General features: G+C 46.9%; 1 protein-coding gene across 3 annotated transcripts in view; it reads right to left on the reverse strand.

The window, feature by feature from the left end:
• Positions 1 to 16905, reverse strand: part of plppr2a (phospholipid phosphatase related 2a) — a 31062-nt gene extending 14157 nt beyond the window's left edge. For all 3 annotated transcript variants that reach the window (XM_035179704.2, XM_035179707.2, XM_035179705.2), the window contains exons 1-3: positions 16780 to 16905; positions 16417 to 16652; positions 12277 to 12372 (exon numbers count right to left, since the gene is read on the reverse strand). In XM_035179704.2, coding sequence (XP_035035595.1) covers positions 12277 to 12345 — 69 coding nt within the window. In that variant the 5' untranslated portion in view covers positions 12346 to 12372; positions 16417 to 16652; positions 16780 to 16905. The remainder of the gene's footprint in view (positions 1 to 12276; positions 12373 to 16416; positions 16653 to 16779) is intronic.
• Between the last annotated feature and the right edge of the window lie 4497 nt (positions 16906 to 21402).

The raw sequence follows: 21402 nt of genomic DNA on the forward strand, positions 1-21402 counted from the left end.
CAACAGTCATGAATTAATAAGGAATTGAATGTTAAAAAGGGAATCTCAAATTCATAATTCAAAAGAATTTGTTTGGTTCATTTGTTTCCTACTTTAAAGTTAAAAACATTTTTTTTGAAAACTACTTAAGAGCTGAATATTTAACCAGCAGCTGTTAATGTGCCTCCGTTCGGTAATTAGCTCTTTATAAAGTTTTAATTGTTGAAGGAAGACTCCACCACTAAGAATGAAAAGATGCATTAAGTCATCACATGAGTTTAATGGTCACGCACATCCAGAAGTTCTCAGTGATGCTGCTTCACGGGGAAAAACTCAACCAGAGCAGCGACACGATCCCTGACTGGTCTGAACGAGTCTGCAGGAGCGAAGGTCGAGCCAATTAGATCCTCTGCTGCTGCACTTTGGGCTGGACGGAACTTTCAGGAAGCTCATGTACATATATATGATTAAAAACACTGACTTTTTATAGAACGCAGACAGAGAGATTTGTGAAAAGCCATTAAAACACTAAAATACAGAAAATAAGTATCTCGAACAACGTGCTTCACTCCACACGTCAGCTTTCATCTGGTGCCAGGAGGAAACGCTGGGTTCATCAGATCCTCATCAACACAAACAGAAACCAAGAGAGTGAAACCGGTTCCACTGAAACCAAAACAAGCTGAAAGCTGCTAAAACACAACGATCAGTTTGTCTTTGAGTCCAAACGACAACTGGTCAAAACGTGAAGAAACTCCCGAAAGACAGATTCCTTGTTTTGTGATCCCAGCGTGACCTTTGACCTTTGCCCTTTGACGACCCAAATCTAATCATTTTAATATGTTGAGTCCAAGTGAACATTTGTGCCAAACTCCAGATGTTCACGTGATGCACACGTGGATCTTCATCTGGATCAAATCCACCTTCGTGTCCCTGGAGGGAGACGAGTCTCGCTGTCTGCGGTTGTCATGGTGAAGGAAACGGCAGAGAAACTGGGTTTGTGATGTTTTGTGTTTGAGTGTTTGTGTAGACCAGTGTTTCTGTTGGTGGTATATTATTCAGTTATTCAGTTATTCTGTTATCATGTATTCCGGCTCTTACTCATACGTGAAGGAACGCCACTAATTCACCCGGCCGCCTCGACGACCTGCAGCGTCCTCACGGTTCAGCTGCTCAACGCGTCGGCCCGATTTCCTCTGAGAACCGTGAAGAGGATGAAAAATTCACAAGCGTGAGTTTCTGCCGTTTTCCTCGAGCTCCTGCACACCCGCAGGTCGGAGTTCATGCTGCTGAACTTTAACCTGCAAACCCGCACCTCCCCCCCGATGCACGCTTTTGTTTTTTCCGGTGAGTCATCTTTTCTGATTTGGGCTTTTATCTCATCACCTTGCCTTAGATCACAGTGTGCTAGAAAAACAGCATGAAGGCAAATGTTACTGTGTGTGTTTCTAAATGTAGTTATAAATCTAAACCTGTGATGTGGGGGGGACAGCATCTTCCTCACACCCTGTCAACTTTAAACCGTTTTAGGCCACGAACTTCAGAAACGTGCAGAAAACTGGTTGTGGATATTCTCCGGATGAATAAATCCTGCTGCAGAAACCAGTGATTTTGTTTATCGCACATCGACACAGGCCCTTATCGACAAAAGCTCTCGAATCTCATCGTCTTCATCATGAGATTGTAATCTTCCCATTTGACGTCCGTCACGTATTAGAAACGTCATCAAATCGTCTACTCAATTTCCTGCTGCATGAAAAGTTCCAGAAAATATCCAGAGCAACTGACTCGGACATTTGGGTTCTCACATGCAGCCCCTCTGGAAGGTTTCAGGAAAATGTCCAGAGTTACCCCCTCCCCCGTGCTCCCCTGCCTCCCCATCACACCTTTCCTCCAACTCGCACATTCTTCTTGCTCCTTATTTCTTTCTTTACCTCTCATCAAAAAGAGCTGCCACTAATAAAAAAAAAGGGGACGGAACCCATCTCACTCTGACCCATTTTAGCGAGGAGACGGCCAAACAGAGCGGCGGCGGCGGCTTGTCAGGATGAAAGGTCACATTAGAGCGGGTCCAGCCGCCACACGGAGGCGGCGTGTCGGGAGCGTGTGAGGACTGAGGAGCGTGTCCCCCCCCCGTCCTCGACCCTCGGAGCCTGTCCTCACGTCACCGCTCTCTACACCCGTCAGATTATCGAGCCGCTGTCTCGCTCCGCCTCATTACACGCCGACCTAATAGTGACTCAATTATTCCAGGTGTCGGGATATTTTTGATGGAGCCTCACTTCCCCTCCACATTCTGTGGCTAAGTGGAACAAGTCGTGCAGGAAATGAGTTTCTCATCGATTTCTGTGCGACGACGTGAAAGGTGCTCATCAGAGATAAAGATCTTTGATACATGATAAGACAACGGACGTTAATTATCTGCATGTCATTTTAAAATACGTCACTTAATTGTCATAGACTCTACTCCACTACAGGTAGTTGCTCATTTGGAGGCAGAGTCTGCAGAGAAGTGAGGATTCAGCTGGTTTCATGTACCACAGATATTAAGACGTCGCCGCAGACAAACCAAGTCAAGAGCATTTACCTCAAGTTGCACATTACCCTGGTCTGAAAGGTCACAGTATTGAGCAGGTACTCAGCCTCCGGGCAGCGCCGCATCCCCCGACGGCTCTGCAGGATGAGACTCTGCCCTTTTCTGAGAGGACTCCTCTGTTTTACCTGATGTACGTGTGTGACAATAGAAATGTCACCGTGTGTTTCTCTGTCAGCTGCACCGCTCGAAGAAGAGAGCAGCGCTCCAGGGCTACGACATCATCTCTGCTGCCTTGTTTGAAAACTCTATGTAATTTGTATAGCTCTGTGATACTGGCCCTGTTGTCTTTGCTAACACATGTTGTGCAGTTAAATTCTGTATTTTACTACGATGCAATGTACACAAGTGGTCGCAGGATCTGCCTTTTCAGGTGTGTTACTATTTACGGGGGTAAAAACTGATGTGGTGCCATGGAGCAAAGTTTTAAACCACTGTTTTCAAATGAAACTGCAGTTATGTGAATGTTGCCAGAGTCCCAGCCTCCTCTTCCTCTTCCTCTCCCGCTCAAGAAAGTTTCCCTCGTTCTTCATTTCCCACTCATCCCACTAACTTCTCTCCCACGTCTCCCCCTTCCTTCCAATACACTCACTTTACTCTGCTGAATGTTGCGACTGAATTTTTCAGCATCAGCTGCTGTGAAAAAAAAATAAAAGCACGACACACTGCGCTCGGTCGTGAAGACGAAGACGCCAGGAGGCAGCGAAGGTTTACAACTGCAGTGACGCATCGATGACTGAAACCACAGCGCAGATATATAGACAGAGTGTGAAGGAGCCGCCCCCCCCACAGCGAGCTGCCTCCTTCCCTCAACCTGGATAAAAAAAAACATCCTTCTGCAACGTCAAACCTTGATCTTCTCCGGGATCGACATCTTTTCAGCGTCAGCCATTTTCAACGAGCTGTATTTATACTTTATTTATGAAAAGGCAGGTTCTGGAATAACTCATCTAAATATACAGTCGTCTATTTAAAGACAGACGTGTTCCTGCACTTGTTCCACAGGCTGAGATGTTTGTAGCCCGTCAGTTGCTTCCAACACAAAGTGCAGAGCTGGAGCTGCCAGTTAAAATGGTAAATATTCATTCATACGTGTTTCATTTTACATCCTCGACAGGATATGAACCAAAGCTTTAACAAGAGTCACAATATCTGTCTTCCTGTGTTTCCCTCTTTCTCCCTCGCCTCCTCTGAACGTCCACCCGCGTCCCTGGATGCTGTCGGAGCTGCGTTGCCCGAAAGAGCAGTTTTGTGTTTTTACAGGCGGAGGATCTGGAGCAGAAGGACGACGAGGCACAGGGGTCCTCCGTCAGACACATGCCGTCCATTAAGAGGCCCGCCGCCATCAACGCACGCTACACTGCACCTGGCCAGCACGACAGGAGGAGGAACGTCCGTGAGGAGGGGAGGAGGCAGGAGGGACCACATGGGACACGTGAGGGGGTTCAAAAGGGGAGCAAGGGAGGAGGAAGAGGGAGGGAGGAGAGCGAAGAGGAAGCTGAGTGTGGAGGGTAATAAAAGAAGAGAGGAGCGGGAGGTGAGGGGATGCTGGGGAACAGGTGCAAGGCTCTGGGGTAGCAGCCGAAAAAAACTTCACCTCCTCCTCCTCCTCCTCCTCCTCCTCTGCTCCAGTTTCTTCCCCTCATGTTTTAAGTGTTGTTTCTACACAGGATTCTGATTCACTGTGTTCAGCATCGAAGGTGACGACTGAGATTCAGACAACGTGAGAAGAAGGAACATTAGGTTTGTCTTGCTCGGTCACTGTGGGGGACCGCGTGTCTGTGCCGGTTTAAATAGACGAGTGTTTGGCAGCAGAGAAACGCACAAGTGTGTGTGTGTGTGTGTGTGTGTGTGTGTGTGTGTGTGTGTGTGTGTGTGTGTGTGTGTGTGTGGGTGTACGTCAGCTTGTATAACTGCACATCAGCACATCAGCATTTTCTGGGTCAGCGAAGGTTTTTCACATAACGAGACTGGATCACACGTCCTTGTTGCTCTTTATAGTTACAGCAATAAATGATATTAACCTCCAGTGGAACTTCAACCAGCATCATCAGCTCCACTTGGCTATAATCATACAAAACGTGATTCCAGGTCTATCAATCAGAGCAGTGTGTAGTTATTCAGTGTTAAAGCAAACAAACCACAGATTACTACATTTCTCTGTTTTCCATAAAACCATGTTTGCCTGTTAAAGACCGTGATGTTGTTTTCTAGTGAGTCGGCGTTTCCTCCTCTCGGTTTAAAGCCAAACGCCTCCTACCTACACACACGTCCCAGATGCACCACACACACACACACACCCACACACTCCCACTGCCACGTTCCCACACTCCATTTCCCTCGTCTTCCTCACCCTTCGTCAAGCAGAAGTCCTGACACGCTCACAGGAGGATTCTCTGTGAACTGGAAGCTGACGGGCGGTCAGTTCCAATCACAGCCTCTCGGCAGGTGCTGGAGTAGCTCAGTGGTCCGAACTGATCTCGGGTCTGTTATTCTAAAAATATCTAAATGTAAGAAACAGCGATCTGTTGCTGGAAAAAGACTCGGCTCCTGGAGCAGTGGATCAGAAAGACGGTTTTGGGAGCGTTGAGTTTTCATATGAATTTCTAAAAGTTTGTGAAATGAAAATAAAACAGGATTATGAATCAATTAGGAAACAACAGAAGCAGCAGCGCTTTCAGCCGGAGGAAGGATTAAATAGATTCACTGTTCAGGAGGCTGTTTGTTTATGGAAGCATGATTTCTTATGTTACTATAATTAACCGTTTTGTGCTTTAATTAACAGAAATGATATTATTGCATTTAGGGATATTTAATTGATGTGTAAAGCAAACGAACAGTTTCATTCTTTAAAAAAATGATTGGTGCCTTTCCTCTCTGCATCTCTATTAATGTGCAACATCGCTCTCTCTATTGACATCTCGCTCAGATGATGATAAACAGCCACATTAAAGCAATAATGTCTGGAGCTGCCTTTTTGCTCCCAATCTATACGACAAAGTTTTCTGACGGAGCGGAAACGTGATAAATAGGTTGGTGAGGCTGAATGAATGGTTTCCACGGGAAAGTGACCCTGAGAGGTTTGTCAGTTGTTTGTGGGAGAAGGAAAAGGAGTGAGAGCGTTTTAATGGACGAGGAAAGTTCAGGTGGAGAACTTAATAATAAAGAAGGGAGAAGATGGAGAGAGAGGAAGGGGGGTGAAGGGAGCAGGGTGAGAGTGAATTATGAGAGTTTGGGCTTTTCTCTGAAGCGGATTTCAGACGTGAGCAGGCAGGAGACAGGAAGTAACGTATAAACTCCTGCGTGGTTTTGTTTACGGAAAATAGAAACCTGCGTCGGCTCTTATCGTCATAAACTATCTCGTTGTTTTTCCAAGATGGCGTCAGTGGCCTCTACGTTCACAGTTCGGCATCTGTGGCATGTCAGAAACCTTTTTATCTTGGGTCCGGCAGGAGAAACTACGCTGAAACTCCGAGGCCTCTGACTCGGCCTCTTGCGTTCAGCCCCTCTGGAGAATGTCAGGAGCTTCTCTGGAGTTCAGTTCAGGTCTGGAAGCAGCAACAGAAGCAGGAGGGAGAATCAGAGTGAGTTGAATTTATGTGAGAAGGGTCCGAAGGGAGACGAGGGACCAACGGGAACCAGAGAAGAGATCAGCGTCTCTTTAATCATCGTCCAGTCTGTGTTTCCCTCTCATTTCCTTCCCTGCCAGCCGCCACGTACACAGCCTCCCAATGCTCTTCCAACACACAACACAGGATTAGAATAATACAACAACCAGTCGGGGATCCACCTCCCTGCACGTCTTCGATGCGGTCAGATGCACACCCCTGCAGTGCACACAGCGCCGCGGGGAAACCCTGTGCATGCACACTACACAGATTACACTGCAGCAAAACAGCGACCACTGGCCCACTACCTGCCCCCGGCTCCACACTCCTTTGTCTGCCAAGTCATACAGTGTGCGAGCTGCGTGTTACTCACTGCCCATGAATAAGTAATGTCAGAGAGGAGGCCAGCGAGCAGCAGCGGAGAGCAGGGCGCGCCGCTTCACGTTTTGGGTTCACGACGAATCGTCTCAATGTTTTGGTTTTTCAAGCTGAAAAAAAAACAGTGGAAATGGACGTGGCCGGAACGCGGCCGCCTCAGAGGACACATCTGTTCTGTGGTTTCATTACACGCTCAACTAATTCTGTGAGAAGACAAAAGGATCAACAATACGAACAACTGTACAAAATAAATACTGTCACGAGCACACGAATGAGCCACACACACACACACACACACACACACACACACACGTCATTGTAAAATGTCACCATTGCATAACTTTTATCTTTATATTTCACATTTCTAAAACAGCCTAATATTGTACATAGTATTTCTCTTGGTTGTGTTTCTATTCATGTTTTTATTTGATACTGCATTTCCCCCTTGTGCTGCTGTGTCAATATTGAATTTCCTCTGTGGAAGATCGATAAAGGTGCATTATTATTATCTCATCTTATCTTATCATATCTTATCTTATCGTATCTCCTCTTATCTTAATTCACATCTTCCCTCTAACATTAACCAGGACCTCAGAAACAATGTTTTGCCTCGTTAGTGTCAATGTTTATGCAGAAAAAGATCCTAACATAGGGCCCTAAAGAGGTAACACAATTAGTGCACACACAGACACACACACACAGACACACACTGGTCTATAGACTCACACACACACACAGCTGTATTCAGCCCCCCCACCAAATGCACTAATAGTGTGAGTGGAGCGTTTCTCTGCTAATTTGAAGTGACGCCCTCACATCACACATTGTTATCTGACACGTAAATAACATCAGAAGCTTCACATCTGCCTGTTACATCCACTGTCACTTCATCTGTGTGATCACGCCACAGAGGAGCTGCACGGGCGCACGTGATGTGGGTTCCACGTGCAATTACCCCGATATCACTTTGTTTGTTTGTGTATCCAGCTCAACATCTGTACACTCAGCCGACTGTGAGTGTGACCGAGGGAGACTGGGGAGGCTCCCTGTGACAGGTGTGAATCTGGCGGCGTGTTACCCACCATTAAACACACACAGGCCTATTTATAGAGACAGAGGGGGAATCGAACGCGCGCTGATGTGCTCCGTCTGATCCCTGCGTGCTGCTCGGGTGTTAATGAGGCCGGCGAGTGCAGCAGCAGAGACATTGTTCTTTTCTCTTCCAAGTGTCAAAGTAAATTAAGTGAGAAAGCAGGCGGTGGAAAAAAAACTTAGTGATGGTTGAGTGTCAAGCTGACAGATGAGGGAGGTGAGGGATCTTCAGCTGTGTTACAACACTGCCCCCTGGTGGAGGCCTGTCAGAAGCTCTTCTCCAGGATCAGTCTCCATTTCCTAAATTACAGGTGCAGTTCTGAGCCTGTGTGTAATGTTGTGTTTCTCTTGTCCTGTGTCGATGCTTCAGAATTATTCTCTGTCATTAGTGAGTCGTCCTCAAACACGTCTACAATATTCTGTCATTGTTTGTGTGCAGAGCTTTTTATAAACAGGTGAAAACAGAAAACTTTCTGTTCATCCTACTTGGTTTATCTGCACTGAAGATTGTATAATCATGTTTTTCTTTAAATGAAACTCAAGTTGTGTTATTTCTTGTCGTACATTTCATGTCACACAATCTTCAGACCCGAGTTCACCACCTTTCAAAGTAAAAGCTCTGCAATTCAGCTCAACATACAGCAACATACAATGCTTTTACTTTGAAGACAACTTGCCAAAGAGGAAATGATCCTATGAAATAAAAATAATCAGATTATCAAAATGATCATGGGGACCAGTTCCTATTGGCCGCAGGCTGCCGGTTGCCATGGCTCCTCTTCTGCATCCTGGGATACTTTCATTCTTCCAGTTTGTCGTTGTCACTTGTTAGAAACGTCATCAACACGTCCACTCGCTCGCTGTGAGTTTTCCTGCTGTGTTTTCACATGAGTTCACTCGCACATCTTCTGGACACTTCACTCAACGTTCGTCTTCTCACGTGGAGAAGTCTCCGGATAAGTTCAGGAAGGCAGCAAATCACAAAGCCACATAATTGAAGGTGAAGAGGTCAAAACTCTGTCACTAAACAAACAGATGTGTGAGACGTGTGGTGAAGGGTGTTTACAGTGGAGGGATGGGGCTTCATGTTCCCTCCTCCACTGGTCTGGATAATTACAGACTCTTCCCAACACAAAGCTGCATCCTCCATTACACTTTGCCACTGAAGCACATTAGCTTTAAGCAGGAATTACTTTTAAACTGCCAATTTGCCGGCGTGTCCCCAGACGGCCGCGAACAAACAAGGAAAACAGAAAATCTATTGACAACGTGGAAATGAAATGACTCCTTTTTGTTCCCCAGGTAAAATAAATATAAAAAAGGATGTAGAAATGAATTTTGCAGAGGAGCCGGGAGGATGAATGAATTGTGATTAAGCAGAAATGAACGAGACGCGGCGTCGATATCTGAATGGTCGTGGAGAAACCTCGCCCCCGAAGAGGAGTCGCAGAGAAAGATGGGAAATGACGGAGCAAAATGGAGGAGACGCGCAGAACAAGATGGCTGAGTGGTTACAGCTCTGATAGAAAAGGTTGTGACTTGTGATTAGGGCACGGGCGATGAAAGGAGTCAGAAGAAAGAGAGAGGGAGGCTGGCTGATTGGTTTCCATGGTAACTGCTGATGAGGTGTGGGGCTAAATAAAAGACCAGGCCTCTCTGCTTTGGTATGGATCAGTGACACACACACACACACACACACACACACACACACACACACACAACTTATCACGTGACTAGATTCAATCCGCTCTTCTATTCGGTCACCTAAATTTAAAAGGAATAATTGATATTCTATGAATCCTTCTGCAGAGACGTCACATGTTTCTGTTTTCAGCTCATCCACACCAGCGCCGGCTCGTTTCACCCAAATCTCTGGAATCTCCTCGTCTGTCCAAATCAACACCTTTGTCTCTGTCCCCCCCGCTCGCCGTGTTCCTCGTGCTGTATATCATGAGCTCAATCGGACATTATACTGAGTTTCTACAGGAGAAACTCCAGAGAAAGTCCACAGCAGCTGACTGTGCGTTTCTCACATCCAACCCCTCTGGATAATGTCAGTGTTTAGTGTGCATGCTCAGTGAATCTCTTCCTGGACGGGAGCAGCAGAGCCAGTAGTGAAAAGGACCAAATGCACAAAAAGGAGAAGAGAGAAGCAGCTGATGTCTGTACTTCGTCTGTTCTCTTCTCCAGAACCTAAAATCTGCCATTTTCCCCTCGTCAGTCTGTCCCTCAGCTGCATCAGAACATAAAACACACTTGACTTAAACATAACTTCAGATCAGCTGCATCGTTCTCACATGAAAACATTTCATATGGAGTTAGATGGTTTATAATCTACATTCCAGGTTTCACGACGCAGCAGCGGAGCGAGATCCGTCTGTGATGTTTCTCTCTGCGTAGCAACAGCATCAGTAATGAGATCGACTCAAACCCAGTTCAGGCTCTGACTCAGTGCCCTGATTTTCCAACTCGCGGCAAAACATGAGTCCCGTTGCCAGATTATATCATAATAACGCAGAATAAAACATCAGAACTGTTTTCGCTGGGCATTGAAACATGTTCTGCACGTCCACAGTTAATTAAGAGCGTCCCCCGCTGAGCGTCTCGCTTTGAATGTTTCCTGCAGAGATATAGAACTCTGAGAAAACAACTTAATATTTGATATTTAAATGCTTTCTTTCTTTATTTTGTGTGACTCATATTCAAACATGGCCTACTAATAAACTCATTTCTACAGTACGTCGCATAAAAGACAATATGCAGACGTTCAAGTTATACGTTTAAGTTATAAGGTCACGTTTGTTTTTAGAGGTAATATATATAATAGAGCAAAGTTTAATTAGGTAAAGAAACATTTGTGTTTTCACTCGTCAACATCTGCCGACACTTCTTAAAATGAAGAAGTGTGCTTTTGTCTGTGTCTCACTTCACGGGCTGCGTCCTTCAGAGGACACAATCTACATGTCCTACGAGGGAGGAGTTTCTTCTCGGGCTGTGTCGACCGCAACAGAACAGAAATGAGACCACAGAGGATCGGCCAATGGGAGCCTTTCTGTTCTCTGGGATGAGAGGACGTACTTGAAGGAGACGGTCTAGTCGCGCCGCTGTGACGCAATCGGTCTTCAAACGCAGCGTCCAAAGTGCAGAGACGCAGCTAAAACTCCAGTAGCATGTACTGTTATTACCGCACACACACACACACGCACACACGCACACACACACAAGGGTTAGCGAGGGAATTGCGAGCTGAGAGCCTGTGTGTGGGAGTCATGTGGCGGAGTGGCCTAATGGAGAGCTTCTACTGAATATTATGACCGAAGGGACCAGTGATTCACAGACTGGTTCTCATGGGCCCAGTGGGTTTGTGTGATTATTGTGTCCTGGTCCCTTCAGAGGCCGAGCGGACACAGGAGGAGCAACACAGGAGGAGCAACACAGGAGGAGCAGCACAGGAGGAGCAGAGGGAAAGAAAACTGAGTTAGAGTCGGCAAATCTCCTAATTAACAAATACTGTATCTCCTCCCTTTCAAACAAATGAGACAACCACACTATCCCAACACAAGCCAGATCCTACAAAACATATCCATGGATTTTTGCAGTGAAATTTGAATTTGTAAGTTGTTGTGTGACTTCTTAATCGACTTCTAAGATATGGAAATAACAATTTGGTGAGTAAAGAGGAAGTTTGATCAACACGTGGATCTACAAACAACTGTCACTGGATTACATGCATACTGAAGAAAAGTAAAACCGAGGACGACTCTCGGGCACTAGCAGGGTTTTGTGTTGTTGCTGTTGTTGTTATATTACTTTTGAATCTATCACGTGTCCAAAATCCATCATATTCAACACTGCACTTCCTTGGACACTTAACAATACACATGGCCAGTGAGTTTCTGAACTGTTTTATTCCTTCAGTCTCACACTTGATGCTTTGTGTGTAAAAGCTCCCGTTCCCCCCCGTCATGTGTCCGACTGCTGCAGCAGGAGTTCCACAGGGGGACGAAGCGCTCCACGTGTTTGTCTGTGGCAGCGAGTTCTCTCCCTGCCACAGACAGTGACCTCTGGCGTGATCTGTACAACACGGCTCCGGAGCCCAGAGCACCACTGACTGAAATCCACTCTGTCTGTGCTGTGACATCCACCAACCACCTTGATGAATCATGCAGTCCTAAACCAGGCTGGACTATATTCAACCAGAGAACAACTCCACGAAGCCTCAGCTGCCCCCCCCCCCCACGGTGCTGGAAAGAGGCCGGGGTGTGTGACACCAAGTGGGAATGTCTGAGATGGAGCGGTGTTTGCCGAGTCGTCCCAAAACTCAAGCCTGAAATATTTACCACTGGGGCTGAGAGTGTAGAGCGGCACGGAGCAACGAGCACATCTCGGAGCCACAGAGGTTTTTCTGAGCTGACTCCACCGGCGACCGCAGAGACAAATCACAGCTCGGTGTGAGAGCCCAGAGAGAGAACCAGGAGACAGCTGAGACATCATCGAGACGCGTGTCCAGAGACTCCTCTCGGATCACAAGTCAGTTTTATTCTCGTGTTGAAAGTTGTTTGTTTTGTCCACAGAGTCAGAGAGAATAAGATCTGAGCCACGTGTTTGCATGTTCATGCTCCTTACCTCCACAAACAGGAAGCAGGGGACGATGGAGCTGCTGCTCTTCACACCCGGCTTCTCCTCCACCGCCATCCCTCCGTCTTTTTCTGTCTCCTTGTCCTGGAGGAAAGAGGGCAGAGCCACGTTAGAGCACATGAGGTCGAGTCCCCAGTGGGAGATCAAGTGGAATCCAATCAGGACAAATGAGCTTCTGGTGGATCTGGGGTTTTCATTAATATCTCCACGTGCTGCTGTTATTTTTAAACATGATGTTTCACTGGTGGATACAGTTTTTATCCATTGATTTAAATATAACTTTACACTATAGAGTCTCTTTTCTCCATCCACACACAGCTGAACATTTAACAACCACAGGAATCTATGACACAGGCCGGTCATGAACTCTTGAGCACTTTGTAAACAAGTAAATGATTTAATCAGAATTAAAAATAAACCAGCAGTCAGTAGAGAGAGTGTGTGTCTGTGTGTGTGTGTGTGTGTGTGTGTGTGTGTGTGTGTGTGTGTGTGTGTGTGTGTGTGTGTGTGTGTGTGTGTGTGTGTGTGTGTGTGAGTGAGGACGAGAGAAGTGTGTTGCTCCTTTTCTGACAGAAAATGAAATGTTAATCTATGTTAATTTATGTTACTGAATATTTGTTTCTCATGTTTTTTCCACAAAATTTGTTGCTGATTATCTATTTTGTGATTTTTAGTGACAAATCTGATTTATTTTATATATTTTTTTAAATGCTGAACTATACTACATATATACACAAAGAGTTCTTATATAACCACATGTACATTCACTAGATATTAGAATCTAGACCTAATTGTACACACTCATGAATATCAGTCCCATAAACATCATCAAGATCCATGAATTATTCTCTGAGAAATCACCAAAACATGTCGAAAAACACCCTCACAATGTAAATAAGTGTGTATGTGGGGGAGGAGAAGAGAGAGGATGAAGATGAGGATAGAGAGAGGAGAGGAGGAGGGAGAGTGGAGTTGAGGATGAAGATGAGGGAGAGGAGAGGAGAGGAGAGGAGAGTGAGGGTTGAGGATGAAGATGGGGGAGAGGAGAGAAGAGGAGAAGATGAGGATAGAAGGAGAGGAGAGGAGAGAGGAGAGGAGGAGAGGGAGAGGAGAGAGGAGAGGAGAGGAGAGGAGAGGAGGGAGAGGGGAGAGAGGGAGAGGAGAGGAGAGGATGAAGATGAGGGAGAGGATCAGGGAAGGAGAGGAGAGGAGAGGGGAGAGGAGAGGAGGAGGAGAGAGGAGAGGATGAAGATGAGGATGAGGATAGAGGGAGAGGAGAGGATGAGGATGAGGATGAGGATGAGGATGAGGATGAGGATGAAGATGAAGATGAAGATGAAGATGAGGATGAGGATGAGGATAGAGGGAGAGGAGTGAAGACAGGAGAGGTTCTCTCGTCTCTCAGAAGTTGACAGGTTGACCTCTATTCTCCTGGTGAGTTGTGTGTTTTCCTCCTGGTGGAGAGCGTAGGCCTGAAGGATGAATAAGACATGAAGCTCTTAGCATCTCTCAGTACAACACAACCAGTGTGTGCGTGTGTGTGTGTGTGTGTGTGTGTGTGTGTGTGTGTGTGTGTGTGTGTGTGTGTGTGTGTGTGTGCGTGTGTGCGTGTGCGTGTGTGTGTGTGTGAGAGACCAAACCAAACTGAAAGTAGTAGCTGTCAGGTTGAACAGGCCGACGCCTCAGGTAACAGAGGCAGTGAGAGAAAGAGGAACAGATTTTGAGGGAGGGACGGCTCCTGCTCCCTTTCTTCTCTGAGTCTCGTTCCCTCAGCGGGAGGAGGCGACACAAAGACACTCACAGCTCGAGCCACCGGCTGAGAGAGTCCACGTACGAGCTGTGAGTCGGTGGTGACTGATCTCCCGAGGACGTGTCAGGGGAGGAACCACTTGGGCGGCAGGACATGAGGCGGAGAAGCTTTTGATGAATCATATCTGTTAAGTGGGACAGCAAGTCAGGGATGATTTCACCAAAAGAATTGGAATTACAAAAGCTCGGGTTACATTCCCCGGGGTGAGCGCAGACTTCTGAGCTGTCCCACGCACATTTGGTGTGAGGGAATTTTTCCTCACAAGCTTTCTCCGAATGCTGATTTGGGTGACATGTTTGCCGCTTATGTAAAAACTCAGTCCACCGCTCAATACGCAGGACGGAGACACTGAGCTGAGGAATAACTCGTCCTCATTCTGCACGTTCATGTCTGTTAAGAGTTCAGGAGCATTGAAATCACTGTTGGACCATTTAAAACACAATGATTGAAATGATTTAGTTATGATCGCCTGAATACTGTAGTTTCATGTCTTTGTTTACATTTGATCTGGTTAGCGCGCTAAAGAATATCGTCTGACAAACGTACGTTCTGTCGTCATCACCTGTGTGGGCTGCGTCTACCTGCGAGGATCTGGTGTTGGCATCAGCACCTTCAGGCGCAGTACTCCACAGTACTACAGTACTCCACAGTACTACAGTACTCCACAGTACTACAGTACTATAGTACTACAGGAGGTGAAGACTGCAGCTGCTTCTTCTTCTTCTATTGTTTAATTCTGTCTCTACTTCCTGTGATTGGTCCAAAAGTCCAAACTATCCCAAAAAACTGTAAACAAACCGAACCATGGTTCAGTTTGATCGAGACCCAGACTTCTGGTCGGACTCAATCTTCACATCTGAAATTTAGGTTCAGACTAAACTGGTCTGTGCATGTGTGTGCATGTGTGTGTGTGTGTGTGTGTGTGTGTGTGTGTGTGTGTGTGTGTGTGTGTGTGTGTGTGTGTGTGTGTGTGTGTGTGTGTGTGTGTGTGTGTGTAACTATGTGGACGCAGAGAGGACGTCCAGATGGTTTTGATCTGATTAAAACGTTCCAAGTGAAAAGGGCCTAATCTGATCATTTCTCTATCAATCAGAGAAAATCAAACCAACCTGTCAGCAGAGACAGAGACGGATGGACACACACAGACAGACAGAAGGACAGACGGACATGTGGAGGAGACTCACACAACAACACACAGCCACTGCTCACCAATCAGAATAAACATTTGGGGGAGCTGAAATCAAAATGGTGGAGATGAGAAGAGAAGCAGAGCTGCAGAGGGGAAAGTTGAATTGGCAGCAGACACACACTGATGCACACACACTGATGCACACACACACACACACACACACACACACACACACACACACACACACACACACACACATTGTGGAGGGCAGGAGGTTTGATTCCCCTGCTGCTCCGAGGACTCCAGTCAAAGGGTAGAGACCCAGGCCGCCATATGTCCTCTCGCCTGCCTCCGCAGTCCTCAACCCTGCCCCAGGACACACAGTGCACACACGTACACGGACTAATTGTGCACGACAATCTGGATCACGCTTGGTTTTATCGTCGTTCTTGCGTTTGCTAAACGACGCTGACCCGTTTCCTCCTGTGCAGGAGTCGACAGGGGTGCAGCGGTGACATGAGGGAAGGTGCAGCAGCGGTGCAGCGTTAGAAACCCTCCCTGTCAGTCAGTCGTCGTTCTGTTTCTGCCACATCCAGAGAGACGACTGCAGAGGATCTCTCACTGAGCAGCACGGAGGGAAACGTCTGTTACCTGCAGCCTCTGGTCATCAGCGTCAGTGGGAGAGAAGCATGACAACGCTCACCTCTCGTGTTTATTCTTTTGTGTACGTGCACGTGTGTGCGTGTGTGTGTGTGTGTGCGCAGAATGAGCATCCTCGGCTTTACACATTGTCACACTCGTCGTGTTTCCCCTTCGCACGCACACAAACACATAAAGGCTGCAAACACAAACAATGCACCCTGACACCTGCGTTGAGTCACACACCAACAACAAACCTCCTCCTCCGACTACAGGGCAATCCCTGCCTGCTGTCAACAGAACAAAGTAACGGGGGAGTAAAACCATAATAGGATTTACCCGCAGCTGGGTGATTAGGGCTTCTGTTTGGGGAATACCACCGCACAACACAGATTACCACAGAGAGACACTCCCCCCACCACGACATGCACAGACACACTCAGAGACCTGGAGGACGCAGGTTCAGCAGGAGATCCTGTGAGTGGGCTCAGCTTCCACACTCACAAGGAGAGGGCAGGTCGCACATCCGTCCATTCATCCTCCTCCTTACCTCGGGTACCTCCACGCCCAGCTGCCGGTTGCCGTGGCACCAGATTCCTATGCGGTGGCCATGTCAGATCAGATGATGGTAGAGGGGGGGTGTGAAAATCTCCTTCGTCCCAGCTGCCCGTCCCTCTCCTCCTCCTCTTCTTCCTCTCCTCTCCTCTGCCGCCTCCTGGTCCACGGTGAAGCGTGAGAGAGCAGACGAAGAGACGGTGGCAGCAGCAAGCGTCTCTGTCTCCAGATCTTCCACACATGCACATGCACATGCACACACACACACACACACACACACACACACACACACACACCTCTTTTAATTAGCCTGTTCCAACACACAGCGATGACTAATAAATTAAGAGGCTGAAATTACCTCCTGTGCAGCGTTTGGTCCAAAGAGGAGACGCAGAGGAGAGGGAGAGAGAGAGTGAGCAGGAACATGTGTGTGAGTACGAGTGATTCCGCGTGTGTGTGAGAGACGGAGGGAGAGAGAGGGAGAGAGAGAGAGAGAGAGAGAGAGAGAGGAAGGGAGGGCATACATTATGTGTGTCAGCTCATTTGTATTCAAAGCTGGTTTTCCCTCTCCATCCCTCCCCTTCTCTCCCTCTGTCCACCTCTCCTCTCCGCTCATCTCCTTCCATCCCTCCCTCCCTCCCCTTCTCTCCCTTTCTCTCCCTCTGTCCATCTCTCCCCTTATCTCCTTCCTTCCATCCATCCCTCGTCTCCATCCCTCCCTCTCTCGTCCCCATCTCTCCCCTCATCTCCTTCCTTCCCTCTCCTCTCTTTCCCTCCCCTCCTCTATGTGATTGGACATAGAGGACATGAACCTGACCCAAACACCAGAGGACAGAGGGATGGAGGGATGCTGCAGACGGAGGAGATGATGGGCTGCTCGGCTGCTCGGCCGCCCGCCTCCAGCTCAGCACATTCTGGATGTGGGTTAATGATACGTGGATATTGATCTTCAGCTCCTGGAGCACATGTAACATCAGAGCTGGAAGATAGAGCTGTTGGCCACACTGGCTGGACAGTAAAGGGTTTCTGCAGGGTCTTAAAAAGTCTCAAATATGTTAAAATAATATGCATTATATCTAAAATATATATTTAGGTACGTGTTCATTCATTTTAACATTCATTTAACACTACCTCTGTCATGCTTTAAAATGATTTTATTTATTTATTTAGAGAGAAATAAATCTAAAAAGCGGGACATTGATTCTGATATTCCTTCATATCTGTCGTTCTTGACGAATGTCTTAAATCTCATTCATTGTGATCTCACAGGCGTCTCACACGAACTGTGCCTGTGAATCGTTGTTTGTCGAGAGGTGAAGGAAAGTTTCTTCTGCAGGAAGAAGAGCTGAGAGCTGAGAAAACACGACAGGCTGACAGAACATCTCCAGCAATCGGGTCACGACGAGATAAAGAGAAGACAGAAGACGTTTTTAAAAAACAAACTTCTGATGCTGCGCTCTCTGCAGAGGATCCATGTGAATTCATACTGGAGGAAATCTGTTTGAGCACATGAGTGGTCGCTGGTGGGGGTGGGATCTGAAACTCACTGAAATATATCAAAATGATTGGTTTCATTGAACCCCATTTACATTTTTGGCTTTGAGATCTCCGTGATATTCCATATATGGATTCATGTCTCCATCAGGATCAACTGGAATCACTTTGGTTATCGTGTTACTTTTAGAATCAGGTTGAAATATTCACCAGCATATCACAGGTCCGACATATATTCACTCCCACATTTACACCTTTGTCTCCCAGTAACCTCACCCCGATCTGTGGACTGGGAGGAAGCCGGAGCACCAGGAGCAAACCCACACAGAACCTGGTCAAACCGAGATCTGAACCGAGAACCTTCTGTGAGGCGATAGCGCTAATAACCACTGCTCCACCGTGCCACCCACATAGAAATAAATTAGTAAAATCAATTAAACATGAAATATTAAGTAGTGAAAGTAAAACGGTGGAGGTTTTTATTTCTACTTTGCAAACGGCCAAAAGAATCATATCTACCTTTTACCAAGAGAGCCAATAAAAATGTTTCCAGGCCTTAATGACTGAGTAAGAAAATGAGAGGACCTGCGATCACCTTTTAAAACAAGTCATGCCCCTCACTGTGAGTGCACTGTGTTTACGTGTTCTCTAAAGGACAGATGAACCCAGAGGTGCTAAATGAATCAGGAGGTTAACCTCAGGTTCTTCTGCTCGTGGCTTCTGTCCTGCCCGCTCTTCATGAATAGAGCATCACCTCAGACGTATTAACACCCACCAGGGTTCATCAGCTCAAAGCTTCTGACCCACATCTCATCGTCTTTTACCTCCGACGAGCAGGTTGGGTTGTTCGTTTGATTCAGGGGGCGAATCCAGGATTTGTTTTTTAACCTAACATTGCGAGATCCTAGTGGGAAATTGGCCAAGAAAGGAATCCATAACATTTTGGGCCGGATCCTGACAAAGAAAATATATATTTTTTGACATTTCATTGATTTCAGGGAGTAATTCATGGATCTTACATTATATTATATTTAGGGGACGGATACAGTTTAGTGCAGCTTCATTGACTTGAAGGGGATTAAAGGGGCTTAATGTGACAGAGGTATGTGCTCTAACGAGTGGCTTTCGGAGAATCACGTCAGTTATCGGGGTATTTCCATCACCATTTCTCCAAATCAACACTCCCCCTCCCGTGTTCCCCTCCTCCTCTGCTGAGTGCGCCGTCCTGCCTCGTACGGGTCTCAGAGGGATTGTCGCCGTGTGGATGAGATATGGCCTGAGCATCGTGGAAATGAGAAATCTGCCTGTTATGGGGCCGTTACGGTTTACAGCACAGTGCATGTGTGTCCCATGGGTGTACTCTCCCGTCCATCCCCCATCTGACTGCTCGAGCCGACAATCCCTCGGAACTTGAATGATGGAGAGAGAGAGAGAGAGAGAGAGAGAGAGAGAGAGAGAGAGAGAGAGAGAGACAGAGAGAGCGAGAGATGGAGGATGGAGCGAGGGTAAAAGAAAGAGGAAGGAAATCCTGCTGAGCTGCGGTTTGTGCTTTGTGGAACTTTGCCTTTGCAAACAGAGAAAAATAACACATTTGGTCAACGGGACGTGAGTTATAGTTGTGCATTAACACATTTAATCATTCATGCACATTGCAGAACCATGAATCCACTCATGCCTGTGCGCTGTGTATGTTCGATGCATGCATGCATGAGGACAAGCCCCCACAGTGCAGCTGGACGCCCTTTACCTTTCCTGCATTCTGCCTCTGTACATGCCTCATTTGAATAATTCAGATGATCGATTCAGTGTCGACATCAGATGTGCGGCGATGTGAGACGTTCGGCCCGATGTGATGAGTCGGCAGTTCAGACGAGAGCTGGAGGCACGAACTCACTCTGAAACCGAGGCTTCACAGCAGCAAAGTGCAGGGTCCTGATGAAAGTGCTTCATCTGAGCCGCCTTCTTTTTAATTACTTTTAAAACGGAAACACTACTACCATTCGTGCTGCCATTTCTATTCTATTCATACCTTTATAATTAATAATTAATTCCTCTTTTACATCATTTTAAACACGGCCTAAAGGGCGATTGACTCCTCTCCCATTGTCAGGAGAGGAGTTTGCTTTTCTGTCTTGTTCAACGTCACAAACACACCAAAAACCGAGGAACCCTCTCTCCTCGCTGTCCTGACATATTTGCACATTTAACTTGTTGTCACTTTCCCCTTAATGCCGATAGAATCTGTTCACATTGCAGACCAGACAAAGGCCAGATGTTAGAGAGTGAACTGGGCTTTTTGACCAGTGGAAAAGGGGCTTAATAAATTGTTAAATCTGCACAAACCATGTGTGTTAAACTGAAACTGCAGCACAAAGACCTGCCTGTGGTTTCCCTGTGTTTACACTCTACGATAACCAGCTGCTGGCTCGTACATGAGAGTCGTATCATCCTTAAAGTAAAACCCTCCTCTAAAGTAAACAGCCACACACATCTCATACGTGACGTGTCCACACTGCATGAGCATACAAGCCTAATATCCAATTTCAAGCCCATCATATTAACACACCTTGCACAGATACGCACATTATCCCCCTTCTACCGCCACGAGTAATTTCCACCCAGCTCTTCAGACACAACCCCCCCAGCGCGCACACACACACACACACACACACACACACACACACACAGGCACAGGGTATCATTATGCCACAGGCTCCAGCTGTAGTCCACAGGGGCCGTTCATTAATCAGACCGACAACAAAGGGCCACATTCCTACACTACCCTCTCTCCTTTGTCTGCACCTCTCCCCGGATCCTCGGCTAATTCTGTCACTTCAACACAACCGACAATAGGTTTTATTTTGGGTTTTATTCTCACAGCAGCTCATCAGCTATTACATCTACTGCCCGTTGTTGTGTGCAGGGGTTTCAGGATCAAGTGTGTGGCTGCTTATCACGGAGATAAGCAGAAGGATGCTGAGGAGAGTGCACGTCGCCGCCGAGACCCAACAGTCTCCTCAAGAAACAACATTTTGATCTGCAGCAAACTCAGAAATATTAGTCCCCAGAACATTTCTGGTTTTATTCGTCAAGATCCATGAATTTGAGTCTTTGTTTTTCCACTGATCTGCTTCCTGAGAGTCATCAGGAACGTTTCACTGTCTGAAAAAATGCCTCAACACACCGACCATCAACAAAGAGCACGAGGTCCCACAAACATCAAGGGGGCGCTACAGCAGGTGTCCCCCCTCTTTCACGGTGATTGGGAAATAAATTCCACCTCATGTGATTTGATTTCCCCGAGCTGCACCCCCCCCCTTTACACCCGAGAGGAGGGGTCCCTTGTACATGGAGACTCGCCATCAGCCCCCCGGGCGCAGGGGGAAACGATGCACGTTATTGTGAACACACCAGATGGGGCCTGAGGCAGAAGAACATGGAGGCAGAGCAGCAATCGTTTCCTAATGAGATGTAAATGGACGTGACT

Source organism: Hippoglossus stenolepis, chromosome 16 (assembly GCF_022539355.2).
Source record: "Hippoglossus stenolepis isolate QCI-W04-F060 chromosome 16, HSTE1.2, whole genome shotgun sequence".
NCBI lineage: Eukaryota > Metazoa > Chordata > Actinopteri > Pleuronectiformes > Pleuronectidae > Hippoglossus > Hippoglossus stenolepis.